Here is a 14,775-nt window from a genome sequence, read left to right as displayed (position 1 = left end):
CAGGGGACAGCGTGCAAATGGGAATTGGTGAAATACAAGGGGTAGCATAGCATGGGATTTGATGCAGTCCTAAGACTCCTAATGTCTACGTGAACAAAGGCAAATCTCGGAGCCTATGCACGATGGATAATGGACAATCGGGAATTGGTGAAATATAAAGGGCAACATGGCGTGTTATCTGCCATGGGCTTTGACACGGTCCAATTGCACATGCACCAGGTCCAAGTGACGTCGGGCAAATCTTGGAGCATATGCATGGTGGACAGCACGCAATCAGGAATTGGTGAAATATAAGAGGTAGTGTGGTGTGGGATTGAAAGCGGTCTAATTACACCTAGTACATACAATCATGATATGGATTTCTTCCGTGTATTGCATGATGCGATCCATTCGATCTCGTCCATTCGATCGCGTCCACAGGACAGCTCTCAAAAGTCAAAATATTTTGAGTTTGTGATTTCTCTCGGCCCGAGCATCAGGCCCACAGGCCTCACACAGCTGCTCCGATCGATATCCATGACTCCACTAAATACTCATCTATTCATGTGTGATTAGATGCTGCTTAGGCTAGGATTTCTATCCTATATATTTTTTTAAATCGGACAAATCACATTCATCCGTGCTTTATCTTAGAAGTTCAAATATATTTAAATAATAAATAGATCAATAAAATTTCAACATAAATTCAAATAAATCATATTCATGTGTCCCAAGTGTGTACCGGGATGCCCGACCAGGACGGCCATCGGGAAGGAGCGGGATGTGGGACGTCCTGTTCTGGGAGAAAATCGGGACGCCTCTATCCCACGGGATTTAAAACCTTGAAAGTGACCTGTATCGTACCATCCCGAGGCGTATCAAAATAGGGGAGAAGGGGAAGGGAGAAGAAGAGAGGAGGGCAAGAGGGAGACAGGAAGGAAGAAGGGGGGAGAGGGTGCCAGCGTCAAAGCGGCGAAGACAGGAGGAAGGACGGAATCAAACGAGGAGGCCTACTTGACACAGCCTTGGGGAAGTAGCAGATGAGGGATCTAGCTATGAAGTGTTTGGTGGTGGGGCTAGTGCAGGTGTGCCAGACCCGGCAATTGACCGCTACCAACTCAGTGGAAGCATTAATTGCCATTAGGTTTAGGGTTTCTATAGCCCAAGGTCCTGGCAAGAAGAGATGGAGGTTTAGGATTTTGATCACTCTTTCTCTCGCTCACTTCAATCACCAACTTTCTTGAGTTGTTGGTCCGGGGGGGAGAAGGAGAGCCTCAAAGGCTCTCGAAGCAAATCATCGAACCATATGGAGGGAGGGTTTTTATAACCAAACCGAAACAGGGTACTGAACCATTCCAATTGGGAATGAACTAAGGGGATGTTTGGTTGGGGAAAGTTGGGGTCTGGAATCGAAATGAAAATGGATGACTCCCATGCCAACTGTTTAGTTGGAAGGAGTCCCATTCCGATTTTGCTTTCAGACGGAATGGGAATAGCCCAATCTACTTAAAACTCAATCCCTGCTCTTCTCTAAGGATTCAAATTTTTATTTCAATTCTGATTCCAGTCGTGAACCAAATGCTTCGAGAGATTTGGCCATTCTGATTCCGATTCCAATCCATTCCGATTCCCATTCCAATTGCGAATCAAACACCCCCTAAATGGTTCCGAGGATCGTTGGTTTACTCCCTCCCATAGTTTCTAGCTACTGGTTTGGAAGAATCGTCAATCAATTAATTGACTGATAGTATGAACTCGATGAGTATTAGCAATTAAAACAAATATGTAACTATTGATATTATCTGCTAAGTCCTTAACTAGAACAGCTGATTTTCTGCAAAAAAGTTTTCCCTTCTCTAGAAATCATTTAAGGTTGTTATGTAACCTTCAAACCAAAAATAGATAGAAGATAATGATTAAGTAATAAGAAGAAAAGATTACCTCAGCAGGAGTTTTCTTTAAACAAAACGATACAAATTCCTTCATTGGCCGAGAGAAGTGCTCATCAAGCTGCGCCAAATCAATAGAACACTTATGTTTCTAAATGCCAAAACCTTGTTGACTTTTCAATTAGTAGAAAAAATGTCAAGATGGTTTAACTTCATAGCTAACAAAATTTGGAAATTATAGATATTGTCCAAGTAAACCTGGGGAGGATTTTCACGTGGTATCATGAAAAGAACCCTCATAGGATGGATATCCGCTAAAGGAGGTTCACCTTTTGCCATTTCTATAGCAGTTATACCTAAAGACCATATATCTGCCTGCATCAGAAATAAGATTTGTGTAAGAAAGAAAATCATTAGGAGACTGAAAATGAATATAATGACTAACTATAAGATTTTTGTCAGGTACCTTTTCATTGTATCCATCTGAATTCTGAATAACCTCAGGAGCCATCCAAAATGGGGTTCCAACAAATGTCTGAGTAGGCTTCAACTTATAAGTACAAGATGCATGGATAGTAGAATTTATTAAGCTAATATACTCTACCATTCAATATAGAATATAGATGCATCATTGCGTGCTCAAGTCATGAAAATGCATCATAAAGTATCACACAAACAGATCTTACATATACAAAAACAGAAACCAGCACAATCTCCTTCATCCAAAAATTAGAATGCCCTTCCTTTTAGGAGAAAGTACATGGTACAATTAGAGAACTACCAGTTAATAAAGGTACTCCTAGAAGAAGACTAAATTTGAAGCCTTACCCTAACCTTGGAGTAAAAAGGAGAAAAAGACACTCAAGCACCCCTCTTCCCCAACTGAGATAGAATCAAGAACAACTGAAAGGATGGTTCATGGTCTAGCTGGTTAGAAAAAGACATAACCCAGGCAAAGGCTGATCCTTAGAGCAAGAACCTATCCAACCATCATTCCCAAGCTACAGCAGTGAGCCTATCCAACCAACATTGCAAAGTTGCACTTGTGAATTTTTCTTCCTCAAGACCATTAAAAAAAAGCGACCCTCAAATTTCATTATCCTTGTATAACTCCTGAATAACCACATACTATTTTATAGCCTTATCTTTATATATTGCAGTATTTTTACAATTCCAATATTAGGATATAATGGCATTACAGCATCCTTTTTAAGATAATTGCGTTTACTCTTGAAACACTATAACAGGTTTGAGATTTATTTCAAGATAATGCTGCAATACTGCAAATTAGGTAGCCAAATTCGGCAGAATCCACAAGTTAGCTAGAGACCAGTAACAGGGTCCCAACTGACAGTGTTTTGTAATTTGACCTTCTCTGTTTTCCTTCCCTTGGTCATTCTGGGTTTTCCTTTTCACCCTGAAAAAACAAAAAAGGTACAACAAAGAGACTCAAGCATCAAATATAGGAGGAGATCTAGGTTCATGATTTAAGTCTTATTCCACAAACAAGCGACAGAGGATAATTAAATCGTAGGAGTCATGGCCCACATGTTGCCCGAAAAGTTAAAGTTTAAAACAAATTACATCCCTTTATTTTTCAGTTCTCCTTGGTAGACTACCATGCCTCACCACCCACATTCCCTATATATTGGGAGGACTAGCAATATGCCAAACTGTTGGAGTAAATATAGAAGCCTAACATATATGCTATTCAAGATAGCATGTACATGCTATGTTGTCAATAAGAACATACGCATATCTGGTATGCAGATTGTGCATTATAGCATTTAGACATTGTTACAACAAATTTGCCTTTTCATTCTGTATTCATAATAATCAGTCATGGCACCTTTTATCATTGTATATATTTAATTTAATGATCTGGTGAGATGATCCATGCCCTTCCAAACTTGCTTAAATTATATGGACCTAGGTTCAACATTTCAGGGTTTAGGCAATAGCTTTGGAGCTGCAATATGCAAGATCTCGATATTTATTCAAGATATCCAGTTTGAGAATGCATAGTTCTGACCTGTTCATTGTCCTTAGAGTGAATGAATACAACACAAACCTTTTTATTGTGTTTGCGCATGATGTGTCCATTTGTCAAAGGTGCTAGATCCTCATTTTTCAGTATAAAACAAGTACATCCATATTTCTTCCTTCTTGCATCTTTCATTTTCAATAAAAAGCTAAACCATAAAAGACTGACTTCTCACACCTCAAGGCTTATGCCTTGCCTGAACTGAAGTCTAATCACCAAACCCTAAGCCTTTGGAAAACCCTTAGTAACTCTTCCAGTGATCTAGAAAGTTGAAGTCAGTCAGCCTGAAGGCCTGTCTCAATCATCGCTCATTTGTGAGGATAGCCAAATATTTCATGTTGCTTCTAGGAAAAATTAGCATTTAAAGAATCCAAAATTTTAAAACATTTTCATATGCTCCAGGATTTTTCAAATGCACCAATGGGCATTTGCCAGTTTTAATGCCTTTAGAATAGTGCTAAGAAAGATTCTCTTTAAGTATAGTAAATTTGAAGTTCTTGAAATCCTCTTTAAACTCTTTATCATAAACTGCTAAAACCAAATTTATATAATGTATCCAAATTTTTTATATATTATGTTCTTCAAAAAGAAGCTTAAATACGTATAACAAGCAAATTATCTTCCAAATAAGGAAATGTAAGTCAATAAGCTTTAAAGGATGATATAAAGATTAGATGGAAGACTCACTATACCAAGCAAGATAGGTTCCACCGCTCCAGTTTACACTTTGTGGCAGATTTTACATGATGATGCAGAAAAAGGCCTCCAAGATCATAACAAAATAAATGAATATAGTAAACTTGCCTGGAAGAGATGAAAGATTTCTAGGAACCATCGAGTGATCTAGTAATGACCACTATGTATATTGACCCGGAAAAAAGATATGCATGCATGCCTGTATATGTACCAATAACGAATCCTGAGCATGCATCCAAATGTGCATGCATGCACACATGCATCATTCATAAATGAATAAATACATCTAATTGTGTCAGGGAATGTGCCTTCCAAAACACATGCATATATAAACTATGCATTGACTTAAATTGTGACCAATAAGCTAGTTTTCTTACTCATTAACTAGCCTTCTAGACTTTATGGCAGACCTCTCTCTTGCCTAATGTTGGCTTGACAAAAAATCCAGCACTAATTCATCAATGGTTGGTGCCAGATTGACAACCAATCAGAAAATGTCACTTAAATTTTTCCATGGAGTATTCTCAACTTAGACCAGTGCTCAAAGCCAAACAAATTTTGGTGGGGAAAAGGCTTGAATGATGATGAACATTGATGATAGTTATATATGAGCATCGACGTAGTATTCAACACTTGTACATGTGCATTCATGCATGAAGAGAAAGAGGTGAGAGGGAATATCATCCACACATATTGGGAAATTTTACCTAGAACTTGACATATTAGTGGTGTAGAGGGGAAACAGTCAATTTCTTTGAGGCTATTATTACTTCTCCTATAGTGAGGTTTCATCACTCCATGCATAAAATGAGGCTACTTCTTAAATGCTAATGAAAGCTGCCTAAGGAATGCAACTCAAAAGACTGATCAAGATATATCTACACCCTCCTCGTGCCCCAATAGAAAGATTCTTTGGACTTAATTCCAAACAACAGTATGTTAGACCCTTTAAAGTAGTATTGTGTTGCACTCCAAAGTCCAAGAATGTCTACCTAACTACTGGTCAGTAATATTTCTAACTTCCAAGTCTATAGCCCATTGCTGACTTTTAATCTATGTCCCTTACAAATTTTATCTTCCATCTTGAAGATATCTTTCAGTATGAGGAGTGATTGCTTCTTCAATGGTCTATATCTCTACTCATCAAACTCTTTGCCATGTTTTTCCTTGATAATGACTTGCACAAACTATATCTTTCAAAATCACTTATCAAGAGATTTTAGCTTGCAATTTTTGGCATTGTTTCATGATAAGTGTATCACCAAATGGCACTCAAACCAGTGGAAAATTCATTAAATAGGTTCCACCTTGCCACCAGAAAATAACAGATACTAATCATACAAAGACTCCCCTGCACAAGACTAGAACCTTCCAAGGTTAAAAATCTTTGATCTTGGTGAAATTTTATACTCAAGAACCATTCTTTTGACATGTGTCTTAGTGTCTTTGTTTGTCCAATCATATTTATGCAAGTTAGCATTTGCTTTGTTAGCCGCTAGTAGTGTATCTTATGTTATAAGCATCTTAAGGAATTTCATATGATAAGACACTCTCAAACAAGTTCTACCATGAAAATATTCCGATATGATATTGCATTAGCCAAATGGTTTCTTTTTCTGTTTCTGATTTTTCAAGTTGTTGAGATTGTATGGTTTCTATCATATGTTTCTAGTTCTTGTTTTTGATTAGAACTATGTAGGCTTCATAGGAGTAAAATACGTAACAAAAAGACGACAGTACCTTTCTTCTTGATATTGTTTTCGTCAGTTGTGCAGAAACACCAAAGTCTGCAACCTACAATATAAAAAGCAGCATATAGAAGTAAATGCAACCATTGACTGTAAAGTTTTATGGCACTTCCTATCTTTCATATAGATCAAGTAGTCTTTAGGCAGTATAATTTTCGAACCTTGACCTCTCCATTTTGAGTAAGCAGAATGTTTGCCGCTGCAAAAGATCAGATAACAGATTGTGTTGGTATTTGTTATATTACTTGGATACAGACAAGACAAGCTGGTCAGCATAAAGTTCCAAAAGGCAAGTATTATATGTTTCAAACAATCTTGAAAATGGACTGACATGCATCAAACAGGGAAATAGAGTAAGGGTAGACCTTTTATATCTCTATGAATTTTGCCTTCATTGTGAAGATAATCAAGTGCATGCAGTAAGTCCCGTAGAATGCATGCAATAGACATTTCATCCAGTGGAGGACCAGTTTGAAGCTACAGGAGAAAAGAAGGAATTATATATAAATTGCTATATTATTAGAAAAAAAACACCCTACTCAGATTTTTCTTTAAACAACTTTCTCATATTGAGCAGCAGTTATAGAGAGATTAACAGTTTTTCTTTTGTTAGCAGAGAAAATAACATCCTATTATTCTGGCTTCAACCACTAATGAATAACCCTTACTACGGATTAAAGCTACACTTCAGCAACAAATTAGGACTCAGTAGCATATGTACGTCTATCACTCTCAAAAACTGATTCCGGTTGAGTTCCATCACCGATCTCACCTAGAACTCCCTTGGAGGCTCATGCAAATTGGAGGTGAAATCTATAGGTAATTCTTTCATATAGCTAGCAGAATTTTTGACGTGTATTTAAGCAAAAAATCTGGAAAAGATGCCAGTAATCTGTAGAGAAATTCATTGGAACAGCTTAAGCCAATCAAACTTGAAAATCTTCTACCGTCACTAATGTATCACAGGAACAATCTTTTATTTAGTAAACTGAAAGCAGGTACAGTAAGAGATTTAAGAAGAAAATCCTGTTAAAAAAGCATGACAATAATCAGCACAAAACCAGCAGAGTAAGCGCAATGCAAAAATATGATGATAAGGACTGATGCAAGATGATAATCCACATGCCCCTACAGGTATTTACCAAATATGACCCACACTGACTATCCGGTAGATCCTCCTCACTGTGGTCCACATGACTCAAGATCTTAAAAACACTTTAGACCCTTCAACAAGGATCCGATTCACAGTGTCAATTCCACAACCAAGAAAGATAAATGATATATTAATAATGTAATCTTCTGCAGAAAGTCTGGAAAAACAACTTCCCACAACAATGGAGCAGTTAGACAAAGAATTTCCCAAGTTTGTATAATTCATCAACCGCCCATCAGAGGTAGTATTTTATCCTTCCAGAGACCTGCAAAAACTTCTTTTTTCTAGTAGAAAATGAACTTCCTTCAAGATCATCACATGACACAGTAATATTCATGCGTCACCAGGTACCAGCCTATAGATGGATGTTCGCCCTCCAGAACACCACCCAAAGTGGAATTCATATTCCCATGAAAAAAAATCATAGATTATTCTCCATCTAGATTCCCTCAATAACCTAGATGGCAATGCATCAAAGGGGCACCACATGATTAAGATAAGGTATATCAGAAAGCCTCGATGTGGAGCTTATAGAAAGCAATACCAAAGAAGAACTGACAAGTTGAAAAAAACTTGTTCAATGATTTATTGACAAAGGGCATTGGATGAGAATATGACCTATGGTTTCTGCTCTATATTCCCAAAAGAGTACACCTGCTAATAAGATCCAAACATTGATTTGTTGATGGTCATTGCACTAAGAAATCCCACATTTCACCAAATCAAAAGAATAACAGAGAGAAGATAAGGATTCTCTGAATAGAAATTGGTCTTAAAGATAGGAGGCCATCGTGAATACTTGATAGTTGTATTTCTTTATTATTCTATAGGTACGATAAAATACTGTAATTTATTCTCAAAAAAGGAAATAAAATAAAATAAAGATAATAGAACAAGCTGAACTAAGAACTATGCATAAATTTGATGAGTGAACAAACAACAAAAAGCAGAAGGTAAATATAAACCTACTAGGTCAGCAACAGAACCCCCAGCCATGTATTCCATTTCTATCCAGAGTTTGGTTTGATGCAAATAGGAACCATAGTAGTCAGTAATATATGGAGACCGACATTGGGACAATACTGAAATTTCCTGCAAAGAGACAACAGAATTATCATTTAGTAAAATTCTGGTGATTTATGGTGGAGTTCATAGCGATGTTGTTATTTCCAAAACTAACCTTTTGAATATCTTCAATGTCATCCTCGCTATGGTGGATAATAATAAAAAAACAAGCATGTATTAGTATATCGAAAAAATTCACATAAGAAAAGATAGGTGGTATTGAATATTAAGCACTACACAAGTTTTACATCAAACTACAGCACATAAAATGCAAATAGCAACTTAAAAAGAAATATAAAGTATACAAGTTTGGTTGATGACTAGCACCCTACTCTATTCACCTCTTGTGAGGACCAACCCTTTGGACTGGCTGAGAATGAGACATAGTCCCGTGGATTGGCTTTGTTGAACCATGTAGCCCGATTACAACTGGTGAGCAGGGTGGCACCATCATAGGGGGAGAAAAGACCATGGATTCCCTAACTGGAAAAGAGGGATCGATGCAAAATGTCCACCTGATATGGGGTGGGTGGGTCCGGAGCCATCGCTGAGAGCCTTGTCTTGCTCCCTAAGCATGTGCAAAACTACCCAAAACCATGAAGGCATGCATGAGGTCACCAGAAACCACATCGCTTTTTTCCCCTCCTTCCTTGTTTCGCGATCACCAAAGCTATTTCCAGCCTTGATTCCCTCCCTACTACCACTTTCCTCACCAACTTCCACTGGTCAACCACCAAGAGATCATCTCTCCCACTCCCTTATTTTCTCCTTCTTTCCCTCCCGTGTTCCACCACCACCTCCCATCTCCTCTACTCACATCCCTCTCAGGTTCTCTTTAGCTTCTCTTGCTGCCACACTGAGTCAGATTCACCAATAGAAGCTACTTGCCAATGCCAAAGCCCCAATCCCTATTCGGCTCCCCTTTTCTCTTCCTCTAACTCGCCATCGTCATCATAGATCCCTTCTCTTTTTCCTCTTCGATCACCTCACTATCCCCCTTGTTCAGGTCGATCTTGTCAGTGGTTGCTCGACTAATCCCAGACCAATCCCTATCTCTTTTCTCCCTTCTCCATTTTTGTTAACCCGACATAGGCTTCTGCACTGGCACTATCTTTGCTTGCTACTGGCACTATAAGCTTTGTCACCAATACTAGTTGAACTTTCGTATCCTCATCGGACCCCTTAGTCGATGCATAGCTTGGCATGGTCCGTCGTACTGCCCTAAACCACTTGGTTCAGTGTGGACCAAATTGATGGGAAAACTAAGATGATTCACCCTATCAGCTCAGTAAATAAGCCAAACCGGCTCGGTTCAAGTAAACCCCCTTCCTGGCTTGCTAAAAAGCCTTCCCCATCCCCTCCAACTCGTGGTGTTTCAAGACACCCCTCCCCCCTAATGCTCACGACCCTGGGAGCATGCCCTATCAAGACTCAATGCTCGCCCTCTCCCCCTCCCTTGGTGTCACTAGTAAGCATCCCCCCCTCTCTCTGTCCTAACCCTATAGCCTAGGGTTCCATTCCCTCCACAATGATGAGAACTTTCAAGCACTTTCTCTTGGCCTCTCCTCCTCCCTCTTCCTCTCTCTACCTCCCTCCCTCTATCTTCCTTCCTCTCTAACTCTTTTCATCTCACCTCCCTCTCCCCCTCTCTCTCCAACTCTCCCTATGTCAATGTGCTCTAGACCCACGTAGTATGGATCCATACTGTGCCAAACCGGTCATTGGTCACAATACCTTCTCCAATATCAATTCAGCAAACCTTGTTGCCACTCCTCGGACATCTCTTTATCTCCTAACTTGGCATATGGTCTCTCTCTCTTCCCATCTCTCCATTGAAAAAATTAATATAAATGCAGGTCCCCTTTCTCTCTCTCTCTCACTCTCTCTCTTTCCCTGATATTGGGGGGAAAATAGATTTTGTATGGTCATGCAATCGCCCTATCCTATCAACCTCCATCTCATCCTTTGCCTGTCTTGCTAGATCCTACCACAGACAGTCCTTGCCCTGCTCCCTTTGCCCAAATTAGGCCCTCACCCCTTGATCCAATCGATGGTCATGGATCTCGTTGGTTTTGGGCTGCCGAGCACCACCACTCGACCGGCCTTGCCCCTCATTGTCTTCCTCATTTTTTCACACCATTGTCCTTCGTCCACTCTTTATTCTCCTCTAGTTATTGATCTTGATTTTGCATAAGGGCTCAATCATTTGAACAACAAGAAGATTAGCATGGGGATTTCACACTCTACTCATTTAATTAAGGTAAACCCTAATCTTCTTACCAATTAATTTTGATGAATAGCTTAACATAGGGGACAGAAAGGATTCCTAGATGATGAATTGGGTTCTATAGTGTGGGCCTAGATCTATAATCTACCATCCAAAATGGAACCATTGATATTGATGTGCAGATCTAGGGTCACCACCCATAGTCTAGAAGGATCCTATACTGTGGAGTCTTGAAAGATCGTATACTGTGTAGTCTTGAAAAATCCTCACAACCTAATGGGACCTTTCTTCTACCCAAAAAAAATAACTGTAACTATGTTTGGAGCCTTGATGAAGGAACTTGAAAATCTAGACCCATAAGTGCCTCCATCATCCAAGTGTTTTTATGTAAAATTTTAGAAAAATTATTTTTGAAACTTGTATCTTGATTAACAATTCAACATATTTACTCAAAACAGCAATCTTGATACGGGATACCATATCGATATCTTACCAATTCATTATGGTATCATATGCATTATGTACCAAAATAGCTCTCTAACTATTTTTCTTAATTTTTTTCTTGGTACACCTTGATATAGCTTGATATGCTTCAGTACCGAATAGTTCATATCTTGGTACATCTCAATACAAGTTTGTACGCCACAGTACCGAATGGTACAGCATGGTATAGGACTTGTACCGCCTCAAAGTTGAGTGTCATACCAATTTTCTTTTGGTATGGCAGGGTATAGTATGCCCCAGGCAATACAACAAACCATTTTACTCCTTAGTATAAAGACCTTAGTATTTTGAAATGACAGCAGCTCTTGAAAAATTTAACTTATATAGTTAATAATAAAATGTGTGAAAATAAATATTATTATGCTTGACTTACCCTGCATAAGAATTTATTTTAAAAAATATGGGTCAAGCATGTCCCTTTTTCCAACATGATCATACAATATTGTTCATTTTGCATGATGGAAATGTGTACTAAGATGCCAAACTCCATTTGAAAGCATTATGGTCAATATAAGATTAAGAAACTAGTTTTGGTTTGGATTAAATGTTTACTCTCTAATTGACTATAATTCAGGCCTAGCCAATAGGACTGATCATTGGCCACACGGGTTCGGAACTAGTTTCTTTTGGGCCTATTTAGTCAAGGCTAATCACTAGCATGTTTGTGTAATTCAAATGAAGTTCTTTTTAAGCGTACCTAATCCAGGCTGATTATTGGCAAATCATGTTTTTAGAAGCTAGTCTTTGCCTGACCTTGTCATGAGGCTGATCATATCCATAGTTGCTAAGAAATGGAGGACAAAAATTGTAATTTGCTTCTAGTGAATTTTTTATAAAAAGAGTTTTCTCCATGAAACACATTTAAAACTATTTTTTATACTAGTATTTTGAAATGTAAATTTTTAAATTGTTTATCATCTGCATCTCGGTTGCAGATTTCCTTCCTGAAAATTTGCCATATAATGATATCTAGTAATTTTTCAAGCATATTTTTATTTATACATACATATGCTTGATCCAACCAAAAGTGTTGAGCTAACTTACTAAGCTATCAGGTCACTCTTCTTTTTACAGTATGCCAAAGAGCAGCTCAGGCCGGGTTGTGGACTAGGCACTGAAGGATCACGATTTAGCTAGTTTACCCACATTTGAAAAAAATTGTACAAAAAATATTGTGTAATTTAGAGGCAATGTCTCTTTGTAACTAAAAGCTCAAAATCGAGTTTAGTTGTAGTTGGTCGCATCGATTCATATTTTGATGTAAATTGATTAACTCAATATCAAATTTGACTCAGTAGTTCGGGCCTGTTTCAATAAGCTAACCTAATCGATTCTAATCGATCAATTTGATGTCTAAGGCAAGTATCTAGATGGTGGTTATTTAATTGATTTCATTGTTTGATCTCACCAATTCGTTGATGTCTAAGGAAAGCAACGGAGGGACCCCCACTCATCTTAACTTATCTGGCCATTTTGGGAGATTCAGTTTTGCACAGGATCGCTTGTTGACTCGAGTTCACCAATGCCGACTAGGTTGGTCAGATATGTGGATGTGCTGACCTGAATTTGATCAGTCGGATGTCATATCTGCTTATTTAAAAGAGACCTAAACCTAAATCTCCTCAATATTAAGTCTAGAGGTCTTCCATCGTTGTAGAGATATGGATGCCTTCTTGGTGTTGATCGTTCTCGACTGGTTACAGTGGTTCGGTTGCATCAGGAAGGTACAATCACTCTATTGGCATTTGATGCCCCGGGGTAGAGATGGGGTTGGATCCAATAACTGTTAGGTGATGGTCTCAATGACGGCTTTGCATCCGCTGGTGAACGATGGATTTGACTTAACTAAGAAATATGTCAATAACTGTTAGGTGAGGCCACAGGACTTAGAGATCAAATCCGCTGCATCTTGCTTAGTGAAGCAATGGACAAGGTATTGTCCACTTATTGAGCATACTCACCAATAACTGTTAGGTGAGGTGTGTATAGATTAGTGGGACCGCAGTACCCACTTGAAACCGATCGCGTATAGATTTCTGTTTCTCCATCCGAGTGTGGAGATTTGAGAAAATAGTGGAAGCTTTTTGTTTGTTTTTGAAGTTCCTAAAACAAACATTTTATAAGTATAAATATCTAACTAGAAACTATTCTCTCTGCAGATAACCATGTCGAGTGCCAACCCCTTAGCTCGTATCCTTGATACCAATAGGTTGACCAAAACAAACTACAAAGACTGGCTCCGAAATTTGAAAATTGTTCTTAGTTCTGAGAAACTAACTCATGTTCTTGATCAAGATGCGCCTGTGTTACCAACTCGTCCATCTCCTGATCAACGAGCCGCACTTGAAAAATGGATGGATGAGGATAACAAGGCGAAGTGTTACATTCTAGCGTCCATATCCAATGATCTTCAGCGATAGCATGAAGACATGAGGACTGCCCAAGAGATACTGACTCACCTGCAAAAGTTGTACTGTGTGAGCAGAGTCGCACAGCTCGCTTTGAGGTCCCTCGAAAACTATTCAGAGTGAAAATGCATGATGGACAGTCCATCAATGATCATTGTTTAACAATGATCAAGGATATCGAGGAGCTTCAGAAGCTCGACATGGATAAAGAATTGCAGGTGGATTTGATCCTTCAGTCTCTTCCTGATTCGTATGGGCAGTTCATCATGAACTACCATATGAATAAGATTGATAGCATTTTGTCCGAATTACTGAACATGCTGATAACAGTTGAAGGCATCTTGAAAAGTTTAAAAGGTATAATTCTGATTATGAAGCGGACTTCCTCTAAGAGAAAGTCTTCTTTCAAGAAGAAGAAGAAACCAGTGAAGAAGCAAAAGAACAAGGCCAAGCCCAAGAAGCAGGTTCCAAAGAAGGCTGACGACAAGAAAAAGTGTTTCCATTACAATATCGAAGGCCACTGGAGAAGAAACTGTCCGGCCTACCTGACGCCTGTCAAGAACAGGAAGAAAGATGAGTCTTCTGAAGGTACATCTGATATGCTCGTAATTGAAACTAATCTAACAGTTTTCTCTTCTTCTAGTTGGATTCTTAATTCTAGTTCAAGTGCTCATTTGTGCACTTCTATGCAAGGTCTTTAAGAAATTAAAGGATTGAGGGAAGGTGAGATCATTCTCTGGGTCGACAATAGAGCAAGGATTGCTACTGTAACCATCGAGACCTATCCTCTACGATTACCATTAGGGATTAGTTTAATTTTGAAAGACTGCTATTATGTATCTATGCCAGTAAGAATTTGATTTTCATATCTGTGCTGGTACAGGATAACTATAATTTTCATTTCAATAAAGATATATGTTCAATTTATTTTGAAAATAAAATTGTTATACGTGCTTTCTTGATTAATGATCTTTATTATTTGCATATAGATGCGAGTGTCAACATTAACAAGCAAACTGTGAATGCCATAGGATCTAAGAGACTTAGAGATAGGATTAGCCA

The 14,775-nt window shown here is 38.5% G+C and overlaps 1 protein-coding gene across 1 annotated transcript in view; it reads right to left on the bottom strand.

Annotated features, from left to right (window-relative positions):
• The window catches only part of LOC105061568 (uncharacterized), a 39,992-nt gene that overhangs the window by 10,234 nt on the left and 14,983 nt on the right, over positions 1-14,775 (bottom strand). The window contains exons 3-10 of the mRNA XM_010945661.4: positions 8,690-8,717; positions 8,479-8,601; positions 6,722-6,833; positions 6,518-6,555; positions 6,349-6,402; positions 2,335-2,403; positions 2,127-2,243; positions 1,921-1,989 (exon numbers count right to left, since the gene is read on the bottom strand). Coding sequence (XP_010943963.1) covers positions 1,921-1,989; positions 2,127-2,243; positions 2,335-2,403; positions 6,349-6,402; positions 6,518-6,555; positions 6,722-6,833; positions 8,479-8,601; positions 8,690-8,717 — 610 coding nt within the window. The remainder of the gene's footprint in view (positions 1-1,920; positions 1,990-2,126; positions 2,244-2,334; positions 2,404-6,348; positions 6,403-6,517; positions 6,556-6,721; positions 6,834-8,478; positions 8,602-8,689; positions 8,718-14,775) is intronic.

This window comes from Elaeis guineensis, chromosome 6 (assembly GCF_000442705.2).
Source record: "Elaeis guineensis isolate ETL-2024a chromosome 6, EG11, whole genome shotgun sequence".
Taxonomy (NCBI): domain Eukaryota; kingdom Viridiplantae; phylum Streptophyta; class Magnoliopsida; order Arecales; family Arecaceae; genus Elaeis; species Elaeis guineensis.
This window is presented reverse-complemented; position numbering and strand designations above follow the sequence as displayed.